We start from the raw sequence: 26,726 nt of genomic DNA, 5'->3' as shown, positions 1-26,726 counted from the left end.
ACTCTTTCCTATACCTCAGCTTCCCTGCTCACCTCGTAAATCCTCCCAGTCTGCACCAATACATCATCATCCATGAACACACACATGGCCCCAGCTTGGCTTCTTGTCTGCTTGCCCAAGGGACCACAAAGGAGCCCTGCATTGGATCAACCTCAGCTTGGATGCTAGTCGAGAAGGAAGGGGCTCCAAGGGGCTGCATCTCTGGGCTTGTCCTGCTACACAGATTGCATTGAGGCCAAAGCCTCAGTGTCCTGGGCTCCAGGTTAGAACCACAGAGCTCTGAAGGACTGGGAGCTTTGAGACCACGAAAACTCTGAGGGTTGCGCAAACTTCAGCTCCCACCTCATTTATGTAGCAGCTGAGGTGTCCAGCTGAGCTGGAGAGAGCCACCACATCACCTAAGGTGCTGGAAGTCTAGACAAAGCTGTGGGAAATGCAAAGGTTTTGGGTACGTGCAGGGTGAACTCAGAGAATATATCTACTTGGCACCGGTCAGACCACACCTTGAGCACTGTGTCCAGTTTTGGTCCCTGCTATACAAAAAAGATGCGGACAGGTTGGAAGGGTCCAGAGAAGGGCCATGAGGATGCTCAGAGGACTGAGAGAGCTGCTGTATGAAGAAAGGCTGAGAGAACTGGGCCTGTTCAGCCCTGGGAAGAGAAGGCTTAGGGGGGACCTTATCACCACGGACCAGTACATAAAGGGTGGCACCAAGAGGATGGAGACTCCCTTTTCACAAGGAGTCCCATGGAAAAGACAAGGGGCAATGGACACAAGTTGCTGCTGCAGAGATTCCCATTGAACTGCAGAAGAAATTAATTTACCACGAGATCAATCAGACATTGGAACAATCTCCACGGGAAGTGGTGAATTCCCCTGCACTGATCAGTTTTAGGAGTCAGCTTGACAGGTGCTGACTGAACTCATTCAAACTGTACTTTTACCTTGAGAGGTCGGACTGAATGATCCTTCAGGTCCCTTCCAACCTGGTATTCTATGATTCTATGAATATTTAAGAGGGCTTCCTGGCTTTCTGCTCTGAAGTTGAGCTCTGAGGTCCCCAGTTGAACCCGTCAGTGGCCTGCAAGCCCTGGTAGTCCACGTCTAATTTTATTTGAAGTACTTCTATTGCAAAGCTTAGTAACGCAAAACTTCTTCCCCCCCCCTTTTGCACAAAACAGTTAAAAATACAAAACAAACAAAAATTCTCAAAAGAAATATTCCAGAACTACTTCCAGAAGTTGGGTAAGATGTTTACTTGTATGTTCATCCTGCCTAGCATCTAACAACAGCGTGACCAGCAAAGCTCTTTGAGAGAGGCTCAGGTAGCATAAATGCTGCCATTGTTTGTTCTCCTTGTCTGGCAATGTAATAAAACCACTGTGCTGCAGGGATGGAAAAGAAGCTCTTACACAGGAAACTCTGTAAATACAGAGAAAAATCAATGTAATAAAAGATTCAGGATAGACTGTTGCTGCCTGTAACACCAGTATACCCAAGTGCATAACAAATACATCTTCTGGTTCACAGCAACTGATTTAACGATAATTAGGAATAGAGAGTTCTTGCAAATGCTGTATTTTAACACAACGTTTTCAATCTTTTCAGTATGGAAACTATCACTTACAAGCAACGTGCATGTAGATACAGAGAATACTGACACTGGGAATGGGACGAATGGTGCTGATGTTCTGGTATGGAGTATAGTGCTACAGTACACGAGGTTGTGTCGCACCAGTTGGGCCAGTTTCAAGTCCCACACTTTCTCCACTTACCATGACGACTCCTCCAGACTGCTCCGCGGTGCACATGCTCATGATGGGCGCCATGCCAATGGTAGTCCCCTGGAAGTACACCCCGCTGCGGGAGGGCGGGAAAGGAGGAGAAGAAGCAGCACAGAATCACCGCTCAGCGCCAAAAAACCGCCCTGTTATTTTCAAGTCTTGTATTTCTGCCAATCTCAAGCAAAGATCCCGTTTCAAACGTGTCAGCTCCAGACATTTGCAGGTTTGAAACAATGAAAAGCAGAGATTAATTGTGTCGACTTGCCGAACTGACAACGACAGCATCCCTGCTAGGAGGAAGTTCCATCTGATCACTGTCCTTTGGGGTTACTGCTGTAACAGGACCCTTCTTCCCTTTCTTTTTTCCCCTGACTGAAGTTGGGAATAGAAATACAAACATAAAAATAATGTCTCTAGCTCAAAGAAGGGTTATTTTAATGCAGTGGGAAGTTTATATGCTACTTGTTATAACACCCAGCCTAGGATGTAATCATTCCAAACAAAGTCTTACTATGCATAGAGTAATCAAATACCTCCTGAGGGAGAGTTTGGAAGGGCTCACTCTATTCTTACACAGATACTGTAAGAATACCTACATAATGAGTAAAGAGCTCCTTTTAATTACTAAGATGGCAGGTATGTTTATCTGTACAGCATAAAGAATGGTTCATTGCTTAAAATTATCAAGAAAGAGGTGTTTCTCTTACATGGTTTTTTTGTTTTTGTTTTTTTTAAGATTACTTTTACTTTGAGCATGTTTACTCAATCACTTTAACCCAGGAAGCAGCAGCAGGGTAAAAGTTGTGTATAATTTAATTTTTAAGTCACAAATGCAAATGAATTGTCCAATTTAGATTGCATTTTCAAGTCTGTTAAGGTCTTTCAAGTAACAAAGGTGCTTCACATAGTGCCCCCTCAGCTCTACTTTTGGGGTGAGGGCAGGACTGCCTTTTTCAGTAACAATTGAGACCGAGACCTGCTTAAACCCTTTGTAAATTCAAACCCTAAGTATTTACCAGCTTATTCCACATCTACACTTCTATATGAGTTGTATGCAGAAAAGGTCTACAAGTAACAGAGCTACTGCAGAAATTAATCTGGAGCATCTGCTGAAGGGCTCTGCAAAATGCTTTTATGTTTGATGTTTGCAAAGACAAACCCTCAGGAGCACAGATGTTCCTCCCAACAGTTTAGCAACTAGGGAAGAATTCGGTGCAGCTATTCCCAAATCAGTGAAATCCCAGCCGATATTGAATATAATGTCAAGTCTACCTTATCAGCTGCGCGTTGTCATGGGGTTTACGAGGTAGTAGTTTGAGCTTTCTCCAGTCCAGAAACTCATGGAGGCTGGTGAAAGGGTCTTGAGAAATAGAGCACTTATCCATGTCGTTCCACACTTCCACTCCGACCAGGGCTACTCGAATGTTTAGTGGCCTATAGAACTAATGAGAAAAGAAAAATAGAAATGTGTCTCAAAACCCCATTTCAGACCACATTGGATAAGAATATTTCAACAGAAGCGTAATGTGCGTATGAACATTTCTTGCAGAGGCTTAAATGGTCTCTTCTTCAGGGCAAAAGTGAGCATCTGATAGGGCTGATGTAGACAAAATATTTCGATGCCTTATGGAAAACAGTTCTGACTTGACTAAATACCCGTAAGGTGCTTAAAGAGATCCAGGCATCTCTTTATAAAGAGATCCAGGCTACTTCTCTATGTCCCACCCAAGTGGGACATAAGTGCTAGTGCTCTCCATCACCAGCACCTATGCAATTGATAGAGGCAGCTGTGCTGTACTATGGTTGGGCTTCAAAATAATAGCTGAAAATTAGTCAAAGTCATCGAGACTTCCTCACAGCAGATCAAAACAAGTGATTTTAGCACTCTAAGTTACGTTATTATCCCACTGGTAAATGCAACAAGAGGGAAGCCAGAGCAGCGTTAGCAATGGAGCAGAGATAACAATTCTCGTGTGAGACTGATGTGGAGAAGGAGTCGAGAATCGATCAAGTCCAGATTTGGCTGACAGTCTGAGGAAAGTGCACACTAGATCTCTGTCTTGTTTATATGCATTACAGTCATTTGGAGAACGCTGGCATTTGCTTAGCATAAATTAAGCATGAAACTTAAATATATTATAACGTGCAAAATTAATTTTAAGCAGGTAACATGTAAACACGTGTCCTCCAGTAATAAGTCAGCAAGACAATTATGGAAGAGGTGGAGGTGCCTTCAGCAGCTTGTTTTTAATCAAGAATGCTTCTCCTCGAGTTATTGCCCTTGAAGCATCACTTGATAAGTTCTCAGCTAAATTAACACTCTCTCAGTTATAATTTCACTACTGGACTCTTAATCTTTTATGGCCACACAGCACAACAAAAATAAATTTTAATTTGCTCAAAAACCACTGTAGAGGACTCCTAGTGCTTATTGTTTATTGTCAAGAAATTACTTCAAGCACCAAAAAATGCAGTGTATGTCTCTTTTTTTATTGCTGTCACTCAGCCATCAAGTTCTGCTTCCTTAAGCACTGCATATGTTTAATTCTGCCATCTTCCTGAGGCTATATATCTTATCAACTGTGCTTTCAAGGGCTCTTTGTTGGCCTTACAACTGGACCATCTCTCGCTGCTGCAAAGGACTTTGTTCTCCAAATTCCTCCTCAAAATAATCCTTTCTCTACGGGCTGTTCCATATGCGATTACTGCCACTCTCTTCCCAGGTTAATAAAATCCTAGGGCTAAATTGTACATCTCCCTAGGAAGAGTGCTTCCACAGATAACATCCCATACATAGCAGAGCTCACAGTTTATCAAGTTGAAGGGCATATGAAAGGTTTAAGTTTACTTTTTCGGTTGTACTGGTTGGAGAGAAGCATTGCTCTGAAATACCAGAGTATTAGGAAAGCAGCTCCTTGAAGAGGGGGATGGATAAGGAAACGTGGCAAAGGTTGTGAAAGCTGCTGATCTGGCCATTTCTTCATTTACTAGCAGGGAAAAACACAGATTTAACAGCAACATCCTTCAGAAAGTGTAAGTTTGGACAAAGTGAAATAATGCTCGTGTTCTTACCTTATCAACATAGTTTGCAATTTCGATCAGCCTCTGCTTAATTTTTTCCACGTCCTTGCCTTGTCTCTGAAACTTAGAATGGAAAGGATCAGTGTAGTAGGAGCACAAATACTGTAGAGTTTTCCCCAAAAAACCACCTTACTCTGCCAGCATTGCTGGTGACGTTTGGGGATTACACAGCACAACCAAAGGCCATCGGCAGACTCCTGTTGGCTTCCTGGGACCAGGGTCTGCCTCAGAATAAGCACAGGCTAGAGGATAGGATTTTGGTTCTCATGAAAAGATTTTAAAATCCTAAAGTCTTGCACAGGGATCATTCAGGGCCTGATGTTTTGTGAAAAAGCAAAGGCTCTTCTGTTAGCTCTGTCGGCTCCTGCAGCAGAGCAAATCCCCAACAGTGTTCCAAAAAAAATGTAAGCAACAAAATAACTCAAACCAAGATTTCGATCTCTGGCGGCCATTCAACTCTCTGGAACACTCCTACAGGCAGTCCTGGTTGCTCACTTTGAAGCTCTCTCTGCACACTGTCAGGAAGGCAATGGTGCTTTGTGCAACGTGGTGGTAAAGTGGTAAAGCATCACTTCAAAAGCACTGGAACAGGCTGCCCAGAGAGGCTGTGGAGTCTCCTTGTGTGGAGATATTCAAAATTTGCCTGGCCGTGTTCCTGTGTGACTGCTCTGGTGATCCTGCTCTGGCAGGGGTTGCACTGGGGGAGCCTTCCAGGTCCCTTCCAACTCCTCATATACTGTGATTCTGTGAAAAGCAAGTGTAGGATCCTACAGCGTCTCCCAAACAGCAACGGTCCCACCAAGGGCAATGAAGACTTCGCTCAAGGAGATCCTGGGCAGGGAATTTGTATTTGTCCCTTCTTGAATTTCTGCCAGATATCCCAATTATTTGAGAGTCAAATTCCTTATGAAGTAGTCAACCGTAAAATTTCTTGCAATATCAGTGCTGTCCTATCTTAACGGGGCCTGCCATTGCTTAGCCCTCATCAGCTTTACTTTTGAAAACCATCCTGTTGCTGCCTGAATCACATCCCTTGCAAACCATGGAAGCTGAACGGACCTACCTGTTTCCCACCCGTAACTTTTTAGTTTTCAGTTTCTTACCTCCCGATTGTCTGCCACAATAACAAGCTCCACATACTTCGTTGTCTTCAGAGTCTCTCTCTTGTACTGCCAAAAAAAGACGAAAAGGGTATTTCGTTTTTGCACTAAGTGACCCCTGGAATCAGCTCTGCCTCAGCTCTACAAAGCGCTTGCAAGAGGAGACACACAACATTTCCAAGGATTACACTACATACAAATTTTTATTGTGCTCCTTTCTTCTCTTGGGCATTTTCCTTTCATCTCCCACAACAGAAATCGTCTATGCGGTACTTACTATACAAAACACCCCCAGGATTTGATCAGAGCAAGCAGGGAAGTGGTGCAAAGCCTCTCTCAACCTTTCAGCTTCCTGCAGTTGAAATGTTTGAGTTATCTTTCCTTGCAGGAAAATACCATCTCGAGCAGAAAGACCTTTGCTATTTCCAAGGCACACTTAGAGAAATGATGAGATGACTTTTCGCAAACATTTCACACAATAGACAAACTGGCTACTAAGAAAAATGAGAGATAAAGGGATATTTGAGTGAAGCAGAGAGGAGATCAAGTGGTCAACTGATAAATTATGTAGGAAGAAAAACCCCAAGATCAAAAACTGCAGAAAAAAAGGGGATGAACTGTCAGTGTCTGGGGAAGCAAACTAATACTCTAAAAATGGAAGGCATACATTACATTTTGTCTCTGTATATTAATATATAAAAGTCATTCATGCTACTTGCAGCTCTAAAAGCAAGTCTAAAAGAATCATAATTTTTAGCTGCAAAAAGATCGCTGAAGAAAATGAAATATTTTGTAATAGAATTAATCATAGCACAGCTCCTCTGCTACCCTAAATTTAAGTGACCTATTAATGCCTGTAAAAGTTGGGTGATTTACAGCAGCTGAGCATCTCTTCTATCATTCCTCCCCTGTTTCTGGAACGAGACCGTCAGGGAAAAGAGGTCTCAGCAGTATATCTGATCTTCATGCCAGAACTTAAGGAGCTTAAGCAGATGTATGACCTACTAATGACCACGATGTCTTGACCTCAACTAATGCTCTGTAACCTAAATCATGACTAAAGCTTTCCAAAGCAAACTGTTCCAAGGCAAACCGTGTGATCCTCGAAGCTAAGTCAGCATTGGCCATCACCTTCCAGCCAAATTTTGCAAAGCTTTTTTTGCATTACCAGAGTGCTCCTCTTTGTTATCTGCAGATGAATGATTTTGAATGTTTTGCAAGCAGCACTGTGTTTGGAGGAAAGCGACAGATGTAACCTTTAGTAACTCTGACTTTCAAACTCTTATTTAGTGGTGTAACTGGAAAACAGCTACGTTTCATTTGGACAGTATTTCTGAACTGGGAAAGCAGCAGAAGCTATAATTGATGAATTGAACATCAGTGATATCAACACTTCACAGGATTACACTTATTAGGGGGTCTGGCAAATGAACTTGGGTAGATATTCTTACAACTTCTCCTGGTATTGGGGTTCTCTGTCCCCTTCGTGTGCTGTATTGGAGGCAACTGTCACCAGCAAGAGGACATGGGGGGCACACAGACTTGGTGCACGTGCCCATGCCTCGTTTGCCACACAGGTCACAGGATGGTTTTGGTTGGAAAAGACCTTTAAGATATTTGAGTCCAGCCATCAAAGTTAGGTCAGCAGTGCCTGGTGATACACTGGCTGGGAACCAGGACACCAAGGAGTCATCACATCCCCTCCTGCTGCTCCCGGAACAGCAGCACATGCAATACAAAGGACCTGCCACCTTTCAGGAGACTTCAGAGGAACCTGCAGTGCTCTGGCAGAGCTCGATTTACCTCCCTGCAAAATATATCAGACCTGAGTGAGACGGCACCTAAGGCAAACGACACCGTGGGTGTTGTTTGTGACAGAATTGATCTCTCAGACAGTGAAGGTCTGACATAAACCTGAAATTTATTCTGTGCTCCTGATCAGAGATGTAGCCCCAAGGTGCCTCTAGTCTTCTTCCAAATGAAGGGTAGAAGATGAGACACGAAAATCCAGGTTCAAATATATAGGAAGAGCTCTGTTACGTCAATCAGTTTAAACCATTTACTTTTTCCCAAGAATAAAACTGTTTGGACTGGAGAGAGTTATCCTGAGAGAAATTGGCTAGCGGGGTATAAACATGCAAGCCTCTGGTGCCTGACTTGCATAACGAGCCCAGGCCTGTGATTTGCCCAAAGGCTATGAGCATGCCTTGGATGCAATATTTATTGATAAAATGTACCTAATTATGACTGCTCTCAGCTTGCTCTCTGCAGCCAACTGCATCAATGCACAATCCATTGCCTGAGTTAATCCTTCAGAATTAAAATGAAGAGTCAATAATATGGCCGTGATAGATGCGACACAATAGGCTCTGTTCCACTGTGTTTCTTCTCTGCTTCTACCATAACCGATCCCATCACAAAACTGCTGTCCCGTGCCACTGCACCCTTTCCTCATGCTGTGTTTGGATCTAAGAAGCCGAATCTACTCTTTGTCCCATCATTTATCTGTATTTAAGCCTAACCCAAAGGCCAGTCCAACTTCGTGATATACTGATCTCACATTTCAGCTCTGCTCAATAAGCATTTACTGTAGACAATGAGTGAAGGGTCAGGGAAAAAAAAAAACAACCCACACAAAATACCCCCAAACCTGTCAAGAAACCAAAATTTTTCATCGTGCCGTAAGCCTGAGATTGGGTTTCTGCTTTCTTCTGTCACCCAGTGTAATTGGGAGCAGCCCTACGTCTCCACATTTTGCAGGTCATCTGTATTCAGTGTGTCCTGACAGCCCACTTAACTGATGACAACGCTGAAATGTGAAAACTCACTCCACACACACTGCATTCGACAACTTTCAAAATTCATGCATTGGAAGTGTAGCCAACATACTCATAATGCGTATTGTACCTATCCGTACGATGTGAGCGTTGACAGTTTTTATAATTACGTCCACTGAACCACAGCAAAAATATTTTTTTCAGATATTTAAGGTGAATTCGGGCCCATGGTTGAAGCCATCAACAAAATATGTGATAAAAACAGAATAAAAGCCAAGGGTAGTAATGGCATTGCTTTGATTGTGTCAGCTAGTGGTACGCACACATTTTATTTCAGCTGCCTAATGTTACATTGATCACCTCGGTGAAATTCAGTCAAAAGTCACAATGGTTTTAGGGCAACCTTAACGAAGTTGTGTAAAGCACTTTTCCAATGTTTTCACACTATCAGAAATATGCTTTGCCTAAAAAATGTTATATGGAGAGGCTAATGCATTAGATGTAATATTTAATGATCCTAAAATATAAAATAGCTTAATTCCACTATATAAATAATATCTAGGGATGCCATTTAGGTTATTTTCCTTAACAATTAATGTGATGTAAAGGCTTGGTAGTACATGTAAGTATAAATCCCAGTATGTGACATTTAATAAATGCTGATTTGTATCATTGTATAATGTCTGAGCACCTAAACCAGGCTTTTCTACAATCCCTGTTTAATACTTAGATGAACTTATTTCCTCTCCCTGATTTTTTAGCTCATTTAATTTTCTACATTTTCCATCAGCTAGATGTGCTTCATATTGAGCGCACTTCTTCCTACATACAAACAATTACAATAATACATCTACAGAGTAATATGGTGAGTATTTGGTTTTTTCTGCATAAGACACTTTCCTTCCAGAACATAAAGGTTCAAAACCTGGTATTAGCAAAGCACCACAGCTATCATGTTCTCTTCCATCTTGGGTGGGCAAGAGCTTTTCCAGACATCGCTTGGTGTTCTTATGGGGTCTGAAATTCTTATTATAATCATACATGAACTAAAATAAATTGCCATAATATGAAAACAGAACCTTTTCTGTGCTGCTTCATTACCAGAAAGAAAGTAAAAAGCAACTTCAGCATGCAGGATCAAGGAAAAGTAATGAAGCTTTAGCAAACCGTGTAAGCAAATGCTTCATTTTAAACCTGCATTTAAGAATGTGACATCAACATCAACTGCAACCAGAAGGTTGAACGTGTTGTTCAATAGGGACTCTCTGGAACAAATCTGTGGTGGACAGTAACACGGAAATGCTACCAGAGATGTACTCAGCAAACCAGAAACACAGAAGTGCATCATTCACCTACCCTGCCAGCTCGAGGATGGCGTGATGTGCCGTTGTCACCAGTTCTCATGGCAGAGATGTCCAGTTGGTGGCCACAAGATCCTGGGGCTATCTTCAAATTCCTTGCTCGGTAGATCTTGTGTTCACTTGTAGCACCCCCGAATGGCTCCAGGATGTAGCTTTGGTTTTCAAATGCAATAATTCCTCTGGTACAGAAGAGAACAGAGTAAGATGCATGGCTTTCAAGAGCTAACATCTGTTTGTCTCCAACAAAGTTGCAACAGGTTTTAATAATGATGGAGTATGAAAAAGCGAGACGCTGATCTACAATGTCATGGCTGGGTGGAGCAGGAAACATCAAAGCATTGCAGCACCCTACACTTTAGAAGCAGCAATGGCTCAAAGAAAATTTCCTTTTTCTGAAGTGCTGTACTGTAGAGCAAAATTACATTTGTTTTTTGTGATGTGTTTTCCATTCTCCCAGTGATGCATTGCCATTGCGGGGTGCAGTCACGATGTGTGTGCTCCTGAGGACCCATGGCAAACAGTAATGAACAGAAGCGTGGTGAAATGCTTTTGTAGGAAAAGCTACAGAGTGAAAGTACTCATTATGCTCTGCAGCAAGCAGGCATGACACCTTTTAAACCAGACGCCGGCGCAAGCATCAATTCTGCCAGATGAAAGAGGCATTGCTGTATCAAAATGGATTTTTAAAGACTGCACAGTGGGGCAGCAGAACGCAGCACAGATATATTGACCAGTGGCTTCCTGTTTAATACAGTGACCAAGGAAAGGCACCCTTCAAAACCCTTTTCTCTTTTCTAAACGAGGGATAAGCATTTGCTCCTGGGGTGTTGTAAGCATTCATCAATTAGACACTACACTGAATAGTGCCCAGCATTACCAATTTCTCCTCTGTCTTTAAATTATGAAGGCATTAATCTCTAAGCACTGGCAAAGCTTCAGCAGCAATAATTATAATCTACTTACCTGGAATTACTATGAAACTTTTAATTGGCCCAGGCATTCTTCCTCAATTCCTCCTTTAAACAGCTCTGTACTATCTATATATGCTATTAAACGGCAATAATTTTCAGCCCAAAGCTGGCTGTATTTTATTAGTGTGTCTTTTTGGTGTATAGGAAGCGTCTACTCTTTTTATTTCTCTCTGTACTGCACCAAAGGTAAGATACTACTACCACTGTGAGACTGATACATCTCTATACAATTCTTCTGCAGAAGGCTTAAAAAGGGGGGGGAAATAAAAAAAGGAAAAAGGAAGGACCCAGACGCAGGCTAAAGACACCATAAAGACTGATTTAAAAACAAGAAGTGAAATTATGAGGAAAAAGCTGCCCTAGCTATTCTATTCTTAGCAAGATATGATGAAGAAACTCAAAGCCATTGGCCTCCTAACCAGTGAACTGACATTTTCATTCCAAGCTGACAGCACAGTTTTGCTCCACAACATCAGGGGTTCAGCCAAGCCAACCGATGAGCATTTCACTGTTAACCAGAACAGCTGAAAGTCCAAGAGAGAAAAAAGAAAAGACTGGAAACCCACGATATTCAAAAGGCTGTGCAATGGCATTGGCAGGAAGGGGCCTGCTCTACTGGTCTGAACCATGAATCAGGGCCTGATAACTCAGTTTTAGCTTCCTGAGAAATCAGGTAAGATATTTATCCATTGTGTGATGGATCGCAGTTGGAAAAGCAGGACTGATTGACCACAGCAAGATATACCATACATTTGTGACATATCAGAGACCGCTGAGCAGGTCACCCCATGCTCTGAGTAACCTTACACCCTACGCTTCTAAATTATGTTCAGATCTGCATTATTCCTTGAAGAATTCAGGAAATTAGGACAACATATTCCCTTTACGCCGATAATCAGCCACTCTGTAATCACCATAATCAAATAAGGATTGTTGTCTTTCCCTTGTGCAATTAATCACTGGATTTTGGAGGCAGCTGGAAGCAGCAGTGGAGGCAGAAGTCCATTAGTCACTGTTTGAAATGGGCCAGCCTGGCCATCTCCCTTAACTGACAACTCCAAAACAACATAAATCCATGAAGGGTTTTATGTTTAATGTGAAACTTTATCCTGCTTAGAACATTAACTTAAAAAAAAATTAGAGACTTAAATAATTTTCTTTTATTATTTACACCAGAAAGGAAGAGACTTAGGAGTATCCTTTTACTGGGTAAAATACGCTCTCTGTTTCCAATGTACCCTTTGTATACCCAGCTAGTATCTAACATAACTAAAAAACCACTGCTTCACCCCTCATTTTCTGTAGCTGCAGAAGATATGGACAACCAACCAGGTACCAGAGTGATACCAGCCCATTCAACTTGCTGCTCAGATCCCACCCCAGACGACAGCAGAATCCCTTAAGAACTGCTCCACCTTTGCACATGAACCAGTCCCATGGTAAAAAAAGAACAAATTCAGCAGATTCCGCATAAAGGAAAATATACTTTTCATTTAACGCACATATATCCTTTGAGTGCCGCCTACAGGATATCAGCACCTGGCTTGTGACCATCTGTAACAAGATAATGAATATCAAATATGAATTACCTTGGCCAGCTCTCTTATTTCCGACTAATTTTCTTTTCTTACCCCATTGACCAGTGCCAAGCACAGCACCTTAAAACTGTAACTAGTCAAAAGCTATGGTTTCTTTCCTTTTTTGGTGTGGCAGGATTAGATGAACCAGTCATTCAGCACTAAGAATTTGATGCAAATAAAATAAATCCATAACTACTTTTCCCTTCCACTCTTGGCTTGTCAGGTGTTCCAAAAAAGCCTCTGTTTCTCCTACACCATTTCCGTGTCTTCCTCTTGAATGAGATTCTCCACACTCCTGAGGCAGCCAATGTTCCCCAAAGACCAAGATGGTCCAACTTCTCCATTTTTTAATTAATTTTAAATAATAGAATGTTTTCCAATGTGGTAAATGGACCGTATATTAAACCACAGATCCCCAACCAAAAACGATACAGGGAACCTCAAAAAGATTTAAGCAACTCTGTGAGTGCTCAAGCAGTGCCTATTTTTTAAGACCAACTTCTACTGAAATCTGTGGGGTTTCTACCAAGACTGTAAGAATTCCCAAGCTTATAAATATTTGGAAAATATGCAATATAAAGTATAAATTTTTGGTCTCCAGGTATCTTAATTCATGCCGTCTGTGTTTTCACCAGTCTCAAATCATAGCGATGCTGGGAATTCAGAAAGATCTTGCAAATGAACCAGGCAGGAAAGAGAAGAGACAGTTCAAGCCCCATCTAAAACTATAGGGCTGTCCTTTTCATCACTGGTAGCAGAGAGGGAGGGGAACAATAATATCTATACATACAGCATGTCCAGACATCAGTTCACAGGCTCCAGGCCAACTGGAAGCAGCTCCAGTGTGGTCTTCCAGCCTAAGCTGATATTTTACTCTACCTCTCAACAGGGTTTGGGCTCACGTCTGGTGGTCAGCATCAACTCAGCCACATCCACATCGCTGCTCATCAGCGCTAAACACAAACGAGGTGTTGGCAATTGCTTGTTATGTGCCATTCTATGCCATATGGGGAATGTGTGTATGAGATGGTCTATGATGGGACAACTCCCTCCATCTCAAATAAATTAAAACATAGCTTCAATAATTAATTTGTTACTAATTGCTCTTTAACTTGTCAGGAATCTCTCAAATAGAGATGCATAATTTGATGGAATAATTCTACTATTTCAATCGTTGATAAAGTAAAATCTGGTATTTTTACTCTTAAAAATAAAAACCAAAACAAAACCTAATGGAAGGCCAGTCGTATTTCATAAATCAACAGGCTTTAGGAAATCTCAAAATATAAATGAGATTTTTCTTTTCCAACTTGTCAGCAGAAGCAAAGGCCCTGCCAACATAAACCATCAATGCATACTTGTCTGAGAAATTGTGATGCTGAAGGAAAACTTGGCCAGGGCAGCACTATATGAAACTGTGATACATTATTCCGCTGTACTATACAGGGAAAGTTAAGTAAATCAATAAATCTGATATCCATGAATGCAATTAAACATTTGGTTTTAATGAAGCTCAAAGCTATACTCATTTCTAAACAATAAAAATAAAAAGCACTGTTACCACTGGGAGAGGAATGTAGATGTTTTCAGTTTGTAAGAAATTAATTAGGCTATCGAGGGCTGTCATGCTTACACACCACATATTCCCATTAAGTCTGCCCACAGATGCAGTGAAAGACTCTGCAGCGCTCGTGTGCCACCGAAAAACCTCCAGGACCTTCATTTCATAATGAATGCTACTGCTCCTGAAGTAAAGGGTCTGATCCCACAGCTGTACCACTGATTTCAGTGATGGGTTTGGGTGAAAAGATAACAGAACTGGAGCCTTGTGGCCCTCGAGTGTTCTCATGATGCTCGTGATGGGGGTATGGTAGTTACTCATTCAGCATTTCTCAACGTGCATATTAGAAGGTAATCCATCAAGTGATAGGGCATTTTTATTTACTTTTCTTACACATTCTCCATCCTCAGGACTCTGAATAACAAGTTTCCAGGTAAGTAAGCAGGCAAATCAACAAAAGAGGAAGAAAAATGAAGTAGTGACTGAAAACTTCATGTTTAGTCAGTTTTAATAAGTTGCAGATGAATACTATCGGGATAAATGAACAAGATGATCTATCGACTGTTTTTCTAAAGGGCTAGGTGATCTTTAGATGTTTTCCAAATGGTTTGGTCATTCTTTGACTTTAAAGGACGGAGAAATACAGAGGATGGGAGCTGGACTTTAGAGACAGAAATCCTCCCATCCCCTTCACTGGACAGGCAATTCACCTCTTTCTGCAGCATTTCCCACCTTTAAAAGAGTAAATTCCAGTAAACTCAGACAATAATTACCTTTTGATGAAGAGCATCACACAAGACTCGAGTAATACTGTTATCCCACGACACTGCACATCAGGATTCCATTAAAATAACAAGCCTGACCCAAATCATCGAAGGGCAACATCTCAAAAGGAGGTTAAAGCAGTAGCAGTATTGGGTTTACACACTGCAGTAGCGGTAGAGGTGTTCTCACGCTGACACATCATTAGTCAAATACATTTCATTCCAGGCAAAACCTTTCATTAGCCTGAAAATATATTCTATAGCACAATGTCTAAAATGTATTCATACCCAGAGACCACTGTAGCAGGCACTTAATGCTTTCTCAGTGCAAGACAGATTTGTCCAGAGTGAACGCATCTTGGTCTGCAACTTTGATGCCTGGAATTTAAGCAGGGAGTTACTTGAATTGAAAGCGATAATGCAATTCCATGTCCAGCATTTGGGTTGCAAGAAAGAGTAATTGTGTTATCAGAGAAAGTGTCAGATGTGAGCTCAGCTGGGTGGGTGACAAGACAGAGCAAGGGAACCAGAGAAAAATGATGAAGGAAAGAGACGCCGGCATCAGCGCCAATTTAGGGAGCACATTTTATAGCACAGTGCAGCGACAATAAAAGAAGGCTTGATTCAAACGTGCACATCACATTAAGGCTCACAGGATGCTTTTTCAAGTCACAAAATGTATAAAAATAGTTTTAGTTTTGTTTATTTGAACTAAGTGCTGTCAGACACAGCCTTGCTGGAGAAGGGGCAGGCTCAGCCAGGTACGGATCATCTCTCGCGCTTGTCCTGGCAGTAGCAGGGATGCTCGGGGGATCACAGTGCACACAAGTTGCCAACGCACGGAGATGATGCTCACCTCCGATCACAGAGGTGATCGTGATCCAGGAGCTGTTTGCCACTCCAACAACAGCCAGAATGCAAGAGCTATGAAACCTCAGAAGCCAAATTCTTTCTAACGTTAAGCTCAAAAGCCTCTAGTAGTTTCACGGTCAGATAACTTACAAACCATGCAAGATGTTTATATGAACTAAAAGCTCTTCAGGAAGCATGGAACAAAAACACACATCCAAACCATTGCTCTTCTCAACTGGGATTTGCTCCTAACTTATTTTTTGGATGAAATCTCCCTTTCTGTGGGAAAATCGTGCTTGAGGAGTTGTGAGGAATTTAAATTTTTTTCTCACTGGTTTCCTACTTCCATTCGCCTTTTAAATAGTTGATGTCTGGAGTGTCATATTTAAATCCCCTCTTCAACCCTGTCTGGGATGCAGCGAGTTCAGCCAGACCACTTGTAAAATGGATGGCTGGAGTATCGGCAGCCTTGTGAAGCATAGCTCTGTAATCCCATTAAAAACAACTGTTTGTTCAGTTTTGGGGTCTTACCCCCATCCCCGTTACTGTGGACACAGCATCTTTCAGTCACTGATGAGGTTGAGCAATGACAGCATCCCCCTGGACCATGGAGACCGTGCTCTTCTTCAGGAGGCCTTTTTGTGTCTATTTGCTGGGTTCTGCACTTGCAGAGAAAGTAATAGGGGAAAAAAACACTCAAGTCTATACAAATTCATCACAGAAGATGCGTGTGGTGGCTACAGGCCAAAATTATTTGCTAAAAACTTGAAGAGCCTCCGAGCTAGATAAACAGAAGGATACTTCCTGAGGACAGGAAGGAAACGACTCGACTTTGTCGCACCTTCACCTTCCCACAAGCTTTGACGGTGTAATTGGCTTTCTATCCAGATGAAACCGCAGGAAATCCTGATTACCCATTGTTCCCATTTCGTGCATTCAGCATTTACCATCTCCTCTCTGCCGTTCAGCTCTTCCTCCTCCCAAGAAGCCAGCAGGATACAGATTTCGGCATGATTATATTCTCCTCTAACCTGCATTTTAGGCAGCTATCAGTGTCAATCCAACTATTTATGCCATTGTGATCCTACGTGAAGCGAGGCACTCGAATGTTATGTCTGAGAGGACGTAACATAGCTGGAATATGTGAGTGCCTGTGTATGAGAGCCGAGTCTAACTCCTCACTTATCTTCCTATCTCACCACCTTTATATGCCCCAAAATGAAGTAAAACCAGTCAAACCTGTCTTAGTTTGCAGATTTCACACTCGATTCTTCCTGCAGCTCATCACAGGCCAATCATGGCATATTTACAGGCTGATAACACATCTCAAATGCTCAGCCCTGTGGCTGCACTGTAAGTAAGGACATGGTCGTTGCAGTGGGTCACAGCAAGGTTGCTCCAGCCCAGCACCTTGTCTCTGGCCCTGGTTGGCCACAGATACTTACGGGCAAGATATAATAAAATAATTAAATTAAAAATAATTTGACATAGCAAGTATTAAAAAGAATTAATTTTAAATTAGTTTAATTATTATAATTTAAAATAATTTGAAAATAGTAAGCACATCCCAGTTGGTACCCCCAGCTCTGACAGCATGAGTGTCAGGGACATCTTTGGGTTTGACAGTGCTCCCCCAGCTCCCCTCCCCAAATTGTCTCATCTTTTTTAAAGCTACTGATAGTTTTTACCTTGACACCCACCTGTGGCAGTGAGCTCCACGGCTTCATTATGCAGTGAATACAAGAGTACTTTCCTTTGCTCTAAAGTTTCATCTCATACCTCCTAATTTTGGGGTTATGAAAAATATTCAGTAATTGTCCCCTCTTCAGCATGACATCCAACCTCGTTTCACCATATCCCTTCTCTCCCTCATCTCCTTTCAAAAGTGACAATTCCTCGTCTATTTTCTCTCCTTGGATAAAAGCTCTTCTATACCTTTGATCATAATTTTTGCCCTTCTCTGTACCTCTTCCTGATACAATGCTTCCTTTTCCGAGGTGGGGATGGGGAGGGGAAAACAAGAACTGCATGCAGAATTCAAGATGTGAGCGAGCTATGGATTTATAAAGTGGTAATGAGGGTTTTTGTTCTATCCTCTCTTTCTGTCTCGGTAATTCCTATGATCCTTTTCACTGCTTTGACTACCGCTGAGCACTCCGGCTTCAGAGCATGCTAAAATGCGGAACCTATTCTTCGTTACCAGCTTCATATCTTTTAATGAACTCTCCTAATCTGGGAGAAAAGACACTAGTCCCTGCCTACCCACCCCTGGAACAATGCCCAAGGTGCCTGTCTGCTAGGAGTGGGAGGATATTTGTGCTCTGAGACTTCGGTGAGCCAACAGCTTGCACTTCCTTTTCATTAGATGTTTTTCAGGCACTTAAACCTTAGCCCCATGCAACTGCTGTGTGAGGTAGGTAAGAATCATTAAATGAATTTCACAGATGGAGAAACCGAGACACAGAGATTTGTCCAATTCACTAAGAAGCTGTCACAAAGCCAGGAACAGACTGAGAACAAGACCAGTCTTTCCTCTCACCGTCTGCTGCAAGTGAAATAGCTGCCCCAGGGGCTGTCCTTACCCAGGGCTCCGTGGCCATACAATGTCTTATGTCTTTATCAAGCCATGGAAAAACAAGAATCCCTATTCCAGAAAGTTGGTGAGCAAGTACATCCCATTCCATCCCATCCCCATCCCCATCCCCATCCCCATCCCCATCCCCATCCCCATTCATAACTATGCCTTCAGGCCGTAATACCAGTAAAGTTGCCAGCAAAATAAGACATGAAGTAGTTGTGGACTTTCCTATTTCTCATGTTACTTCAGGGTGAATCACAGGCAGTAAATAATAGAATAACAGAGTGGTTTAGGTTGGAAGAGACCTTAAAGGCCATCTAGTCCAATGCCCCTGCACCAAGTGGGGACATCCTCAACTAGATCTTTCCAGCCAAATTCTCAAGGGACGCATTGCCACAGTAATGTTTTGGTGGCAGAGGTATATGGTGACCTGTGGGCCTGACTCTGGAAGATGCTTAGAATCTCAGTGCAGCTACTTGGGATTTCACACCATCCGGCCTTTTATCCCTAATCAGTTTTAATGAGAGAGTCTGGATGGTTCAAGGAGCTGGTGGTGCCTTTCAAATAGACATCACTGGCTCAGATCAAGCACTGGTAATGACTGGAAGTGATCACCATTGGCTATGTGAAACGAGTTTTGTGGACTAAGTCAACAAGCACCCTTATCACAAACTGTTATCACTCATGGACACTGTCTTGACCAACCTCAGCAGTGAATGCAGCAGCTAAATGGACGGATACTGAGATACGTCCTCAGTTGTTCTTCTGCTCGAGCAAAACACGCGTTGGCAGGGAGACTTATGAAAACTTGTACTGAAATAGATGCTGCCACACTTTTCCTGTGGGGAAGGAGTCTCATACTGTCAGCTTGCACTCCAGGGATTCATCTGTGACAGTGCCAGATGAGAGAAAAATGTCACTGGCGGCATATGTTGCCTTGACACACCTGACTACCTAAAACTGAGACGACTCAGTGAGCTGAACAATTGTAAAAAGAGCACATTAGAGAAGAAAGAACATTATTTTAATGCAGAGAAGAGTCATTTCTCTTGAGAGTACTTCATTTCTTAGGTAGCTCTGGAACCAGACATCGGTACAGACCCTGTCCCACACAGTGCATATTTTCACTACGGACCTTGCAGCGATGCAATCCCTTAAAATACCGAGAGCACTGCATTATATTTTTACAGACTGCGAGAACACAGACCGCCATGGCCCATGCAAGCAGTTAATTAAACTTGTGGAAGATGCCAGATACATACCGAAGCATCCATAAAACGCCTCTGCCTGTGGGAAAGAGCCACAGAAATTCCAATTACTACAGAAAACGGGTCCCTCAGACAGGGAGGAGGGCCCTGGTAACAAACTGCTCGCTCTTTCTGCTGCTGTCTGTCCCACAGCTCCGCTACAAAAACCTTGATAATACCATGACTGCGCAAAATGCAGTATCAAGGGAAAAAGACTCCAGCTACTCGTGCTGTTTGTAGATAAATTAAACAAACCCAGAAAGGGTTGAGACTGCTGGAAATCTGACAGGAAAACTGGGTTTTCCAGGGAGAACACTAGAGCCAATTTACAGTTAATTACTGTGATTTGGAACAGCTCTGTGAGTAAATACCAGTCTCTGATTGTCCAAGTAAGGAGGATAATTGTTTCCTGAACTGCGTCCATTGTGTATTTAAAATGTTGTCAGCCTGTTCCTTTCTCAGACTCAGAAGAGATTTGGTTTTCAGTAACGTGAACCTGCTGCTCTACTGTTAGCAAGTAGCTAAAAACCTAATGCTGAGCATCGTACCTGCCACAAATGCAATTTATTGAGCTCCACAGCCACATTTATAAAGGCAATTTTCCTAATGGTGAGGCTGCTGGACGATGCACGAGTTTGCAGCTGCAAAGCAGCCTTGCCATGGCTGGTAACACAGCTTGGAGGACACCAGGCACTGCCAGCCCAAAAATGTGCCAAGCACCGCGCTGCTGCGAAAGGGTAGAGACCAGGATGGGCAGTAAGAGAGAAGGGAAGGCATGGAAAACCCCAAAATTACATTTTCTACTTCTTTCTCCTCAGAAAAATGCTTTTGCAGAGATTGTACCAACATTTGAAAAACATATAAATTAATTAAAAGGCAAACCAAGAACTCAACAGGTCCTAGGATGAAAGATTGGCTCACCTGAGTCCAGAGCAGGTACTGAGGCTGACCCAGGAGTCGGGGTACCCTCGCACATTGCCGTGGTAATAGCAGTGACCCTGATTGCAAAAAACAAAGACATCTCAGCAGTCATAAATGCTCTTTTAGCTCTAGTTTTCTCATGGTTTCTGTCCCCTTAATTTCAAAGGGATATTTTCAAAGTGTTTTCTTTAAAAGTGGATCAACTGTGTTTAAATTGCATGACTGACCACCTTTTTCTGTGTTATTTTACTTATATATAGAATATTTTATAAAATTAATCTGATGACCGAACCAGCTGACACATTTTACTACTTTCTATAGACACATATTTTTATTTAAGGTTATTTAAAAATATTTATTTAAGGTTAATTTCCCCTCAGTTCAAGAAGGACAGGAACTGCTGGAGAGAGTCCAGCGCAGGGCTACAAAGATGATTAAGGGAGTGGAGCATCTCCCTTATGAGGAGCGGCTGAGGGAGCTGGGTCTCTTCAGTTTGCAGAAGAGGAGACTGAGGGGACACCTCATTCATGTTTATAAATATTTAAGGGGTGAGTGTCACGAGGATGGAGCCAGGCTCTTCTCGGTGACAAACAATGATAGGACAAGGGGTAACGGACACAAACTGGAACACAGGAGGTTCCACTGAAATTGGAGAAGAAACTTCTTCTCAGTGAGGGTGACAGAGCCCTGGCCCAGGCTGCCCAGAGAGGTTGTGGAGTCTCCTTCTCTGCAGACATTCAAAACCCGCCTGGACGCCTTCCTGTGTAACCTCATCTGGGTGTTCCTGCTCCGGCAGGGGGATTGGACTGGATGAGCTTTTGAGGTCCCTTCCAATCCCTAACGTTCTGGGATTCTGTGATTTATATCTGTGCTTGTCAATAGGAGGGAGCAATGTACAAAGGAAAGTATAAAAAAGCCAAGCCCAACCTTATAGTTTGAAAAATAAAAATCCCAGAGCAAATGAAGGGGAAGGGACACAGGTTGGAAAGGAAACCTTTTATTGGATTACCCAACCGAGCGGCTGCACGTTATTAAGAACAACCAAGAACAGGAGGGTTTCCTATTTTGAGAGGCAACAATCCAATTTCATTTTGTGCCTAGGTTATTGTATTTCCTTAATAACCCACTGCTTGCAAAAAGCGCCCGCGACAGAGATACTTTGAGCGCACACACCTATCTGTCTGGAATCAAGGTTAATTTTATTGTTGACTAAAGGTTATATTACGTTCCCAATTAAGTGACTGGCTGGAAAGCAATGATTGTGTCACGTCCAGCGTTTCTCGTCTCGTGGCGCCTTTGAATGCCACCTGGAAACCGAAAACACCGCTGGAAAAGGTTCCCATCTTATTAGTGCAAAGGGAAGTTATCACTCATGCTTCAAGCTGACAGTCATCTCACTGTGCCTTTTTATTACTCGCTTCATTCACATCCATCTAGCTGCATTAATTAACCTTTTCAGTTTTGGGGCACGGCTTTCACTTACAGAGCCTCACACGGCAGACTTCTAAAGACCACCTTGATTTTGTTAAAGGAAGCAACAGCCGTGAAAACGCTGGGCAAGATGGAATAATTCAGGTATGAATTTTCTGCAAATAAGGTTATACCATGAAAAATATTTGTTCAGAGCATTCGTCTTTCCAACATGAGCAACTGAACACAGAACCACAACATCTGACTTCCTAAATATAAATTTCAATAGCTTTTCTCAGCGAAAGAAAAGGCAGAAACAGGGTAACAGTGTTTTACTCTCGGGTATTTTTATCAACAGTACTCATAAAGAGTCAGCAACACATTAGCAAGGGTAAAACCACAATAAAAGGGAGGAAGTCATAGACTGAATTTTTGGGGTATGATTGCTTCAGTCACAATTGCTATGGGCGTCAAAGTTTTCAGCGTGAGTGTACTATTTCACTTTATTTTAATATTATCAGTTACATGCATCGAGTCGATAAGACAGAAGGGAAAACAACCCCCCCCGCCTCCGCACTGACTCTGATACAGTGACCCTGAACCAGCTTAAAGCCAAAATATGAAGGAGGTTTATTCTTGTCACTTAAAGTAAGCATAAGGCAGAGGTGCAGCGCAGAGCCAATTTGCAAGGTTTAGCATCCCCAGTGAAACGGGGAGGGCAAACTGGTTCCCAGTCCCACACGGTGGCTGCAGCCCAGCTGTCTCTATCAAAGAGTCAATTTTGGCAAATATCCTGATTCCTTTCCCTCTCCACTCACAACTTGTAGTTTTATTAACTTTGAGCTCCTTGCTGTGGCCCATTTCACATCTTCTCTGAGATCCACATGCTATATGATGCCAAAGTTCAATACTGAAAATGTAAACTTACCAGACCATGGCTGGCAATTGGATTGGTAGAAAATTGATTTCTAGCTCAGTAACTCTTTTACCGCAGGGTTTTTTTCCTCTCCTATTAAATCTTTGCATTCCTGTAAACTAGTATATGGAATGGATGACCCTCTAAAAACAAATAATTACCATGGCTGATTTGTCACACTTAAAACTGCACTCTACCCTTACTCGAGATCATTTAACAAGTACCAGCTTTTGAAAACTGCAAATTTTTCAGGTGCTATAAACCAGAAAAATAACCTGGATGCTACTTTGCATGCTGGAGAAACTCCCCACGCTGCAGCTCCACAAACCTGCCTTGGGCGACCCCCACGCAGAACTTGACTAAGCAACTTCTCAATGGGAAATTGGATTTGGTTTCAGCTACAGATGATATTGATGTCCTCAGCGCAGAAGAGAGATAAAAACGAAATCACAGAGACTGATCTTCTGAAAACCATATTGCTGCACTTAACAAGAAATGAATTCACTGATCTCTCAAAAAATATTTGAGGAGGCAAAATGCACTGTCAGTATTAACCATGACTTACTGCCATTCTGAAAACAGGCTTTTTTTTAGCAAGAGAAAGCCTAGTTATCATTAGCTGTACTATATTCGTGTTAACACAGGTTAATCTGTCAAAGACTTGTGCGCTTCATTTCTTTTTACTTCCTTTAGGAGTCTCTACAGCCCTCCTGTTTCTAAAAGAAATGACTGTTTTCTACCGAGCTGATTTTGAAGGAGATATCAGCAAAAAAGAAAACACTGGAAGTTTTAAAAATTATTTCTTTACTTGGGAAGTCTGGGGCTATAATGAAGATACTTTTTCAGAAGTAAGATGCTATGCAGAGAAGTAATGCCTTTCCCTGATACCAGCAAAGCCCGTCATGGATGGGAACACGAAGCACGATGCCTCTTCTGACAGCATCAATAAATAACTAACGTAACGTAACAAAAACTTCATAGTATTTAGGCTGATAAACTTTGTAATTAAAATCGCTTGCTGCATTGTTCCTAATTAAGGCATTCATACTGTCAGAGGACAGAATTATTACTGCCTTAAAGCGGTTTTTATTTATAAAAAGCAGTTTTTAACTTCTGATTTTAATGAGGATCACATTAGCCGTATTTTTTATATATATACACATACATAAATATACATATACACACATACATATATATTTATAAACTATATCCATTACAATCTTATGATCTGGTTTAAAAAATAAACCCAACCAACCAAGCCCCTCTCCCAGACACCAGCCATGGCTTCCCCAATGCCAAAAGACGCCCAAGCCTTCAAAACCTCTGATAGGAGCTTCTGCACTATGGAAACCAGATATTTAGGGCTTTCTTCCTAACTGAACCAGCACTTTCCTCCATAACTGATCAACAATGGCTGCATTTCTGATAAAATTTCAGTATTTCAAAGAAGCTGAGTAAATCTAACAGATTCGAAAATTCACCTGGATAAAACCCCACAGCTTGCCTTTAAAGTCTCCCTCTAAAAACTCACGTGTAGGATCACAGCAGTGAAAAAGGCACTGAAGGCCACAATAAAAAGAGATCACACACGGAGCTGTTTCATCCCCCGGCTCAGATCCCGGCACAGAGCACTTTGGGTTGTAATGATGAAGCATCATCTACCCGCGAAACGCCAACCTTACCGTGTAATTGCGAGCGAGAACCACATCAGTGCCGTCTTTCAGATAATGTGTCTCTGTGAAGCTGCTGGCTAACAGGCCCCTGGAAAAAAACCGAGCAGACGTCATATTAAGGCCACATCACCTTGACTTTGTCCTTTAGTGGTTCTGTTTGAGACAGCAATCAAAGCCAAGCATTAATGATACAGAGACTACCAGGGCTATGTGTGAAATAAGGAAAGATATATCTAATATATGTATGTATATTTATGTACATAAATAATAGGAAAAATATATATATATAAAAATATAGCTGAAGCTGCAGTGCATGAACACTTTCCTTCATTAATCATGAAAAAACTACAAGTTTCCAGATTGTTCCCTCTTCCAAATGAGGACTGCATGCCAGCGCATCTCAGTATTGAATCCTCCATGTAATTTTCAACACATTTTACATTAAATCTCAATTCTAGACGTTTGGAGTATTGTTAAGCAACGGTGGTTTGTGGAAAAGGAAAATGTTTTCCCTGTGTTACTGATTTCGCTATATGATGTGCTGTATTCATCAGCAAGCGACCACCCAAAGACTGGGTTAGCTCTCAGTAAATCAAACAAACTTCTTCCATTGACACTCAAGGAAAAACGCTATGAGAAAACACTGCAGAAGTTACAGCACTGGATTTATTCTGATCATCCGAAAAGGATATTCACAAATGGAAATTTAACAACTTGAAATGATGTATCAGGAGACGATGGAAGACCACGTCTGCGATGAGACATTTTGTTCTCATTCTCTCCACACTTCCCCGCCTGCCTTTGGCAATGAATTTTGACTTGCAGTTACCGTTTTCTGGCAATCTCCAGAGAGGAGCACGTACGTGACAACTGTGAAAACTTTTCTTTTCGTAGTAAACTCATGGAATAACGAAAGCAGCATCTGCTTTTTTTAAATTATTAAACAAAAAAGTCCTGCTGTTGATCTGTTTTTCAACTCCTTATATAAAAGCATTCCCAACAGAAGGAAGAACACCTATGCAATTTACTCCTAGCACAGGTGTTAAGCTATGGGCCTCAACACAAGCGTGCTTCAGTTTTGACAAACACTCTAGTGAAATGCCAAAGCACAATATAGAACAAACCAGAGATAAATGCCACCATCACCTTCCAAAAAACAGAGTTCAGACTATTGAAAATCTTAGGTTTCACAATGAAGCATTTCCCCCCTGTGTTGTTCACTTGAACAAACCAGGCCCTTTCTTTTACTTAAAGCTGGTTAATGCTGCACTCTTGTATATACACTAACTGAACTAGTACACAGTCTTGGTACACATTTCTTGCACTTTTATATAAACATTAAAGCTAGAATATGAACAAACATCTAATTTTCATTACTGACTTATTTGCACCACATTAGCATCCAACAGCTCAGTCACGATCAGGACCTGGTTGGCACTGTACAAACACCAATTAGAGAGAAATCCCTTCTTTAAAAGCCTCGACCTTAAGGGTACAAGAAAAAAAAAAAAGTTGAAAGAAATAAAACAATAAAAAGAAGGAAAAAGAAGGAGGAAGTGGTAATGTAAAAAGATGAAGATAGCAAAGCCCTTTGTGCCTGCAGGCTCTGGAAGGCTGGCCTGAAACCAAGTGTGCTGTATCTGTGTTTTCTACTCTCTCATCATAAAAACTAGCTGCTTTCTTAATTATCATTATTATTTCTATAACAACGCTGCTAAGTTCTGCACTTAGCCGGCATTCATTACCTTTATAAAGGCAAAAGGGAAGAGCCCATCGCCGTCGAAGCCAACAGAGTCCTGCTATGCTTTTTTTTTTGGAAATGGGATTTCATACAGAAAACCAGAATGATTTTTATTTAATGGGACAAAATACAGGCAGGGGATAGAGTAACAGATGTAGCATAAGGGCAAAGTGATGGAGCAATATACTTGCTTTGTGCTCTGCTATTTCCAAAGTATTTGACAGCAGTGATGACAAAGGTGACCTTTCTGCTTCTGTTCGTTCTACCCTCAGGCACAGATTTAGAAAATATCTCATAGACTCAGAGACGTTCAGACCAGAAGGGAGCGCTGTGAACAGCGATCTGACCTGCCGCATTGCATCGGTCATTTGACTTGAATTAATCCTCGGGGCAATGACCATGATGGAGA

The 26,726-nt window shown here is 41.9% G+C and overlaps 1 protein-coding gene across 1 annotated transcript in view; it reads right to left on the bottom strand.

Moving 5' to 3' along the window:
* LOC104544287 (disintegrin and metalloproteinase domain-containing protein 12-like) overlaps nt 1-24,664 on the bottom strand; it is a gene marked incomplete at both ends in the record, with an annotated part of 29,564 nt that extends 4,900 nt beyond the window's left edge. The window contains 8 exon segments of the mRNA XM_010189114.1: nt 1,776-1,860; nt 3,057-3,226; nt 4,857-4,928; nt 5,969-6,034; nt 8,924-8,966; nt 10,163-10,282; nt 20,578-20,654; nt 24,586-24,664. Of these exon segments, the coding sequence (XP_010187416.1) occupies nt 1,776-1,860; nt 3,057-3,226; nt 4,857-4,928; nt 5,969-6,034; nt 8,924-8,966; nt 10,163-10,282; nt 20,578-20,654; nt 24,586-24,664 (712 nt within the window).
* Between the last annotated feature and the right edge of the window lie 2,062 nt (nt 24,665-26,726).

Source organism: Mesitornis unicolor, unplaced genomic scaffold, assembly GCF_000695765.1.
Source record: "Mesitornis unicolor isolate BGI_N332 unplaced genomic scaffold, ASM69576v1 scaffold6377, whole genome shotgun sequence".
Taxonomy (NCBI): domain Eukaryota; kingdom Metazoa; phylum Chordata; class Aves; order Mesitornithiformes; family Mesitornithidae; genus Mesitornis; species Mesitornis unicolor.
This window is presented reverse-complemented; position numbering and strand designations above follow the sequence as displayed.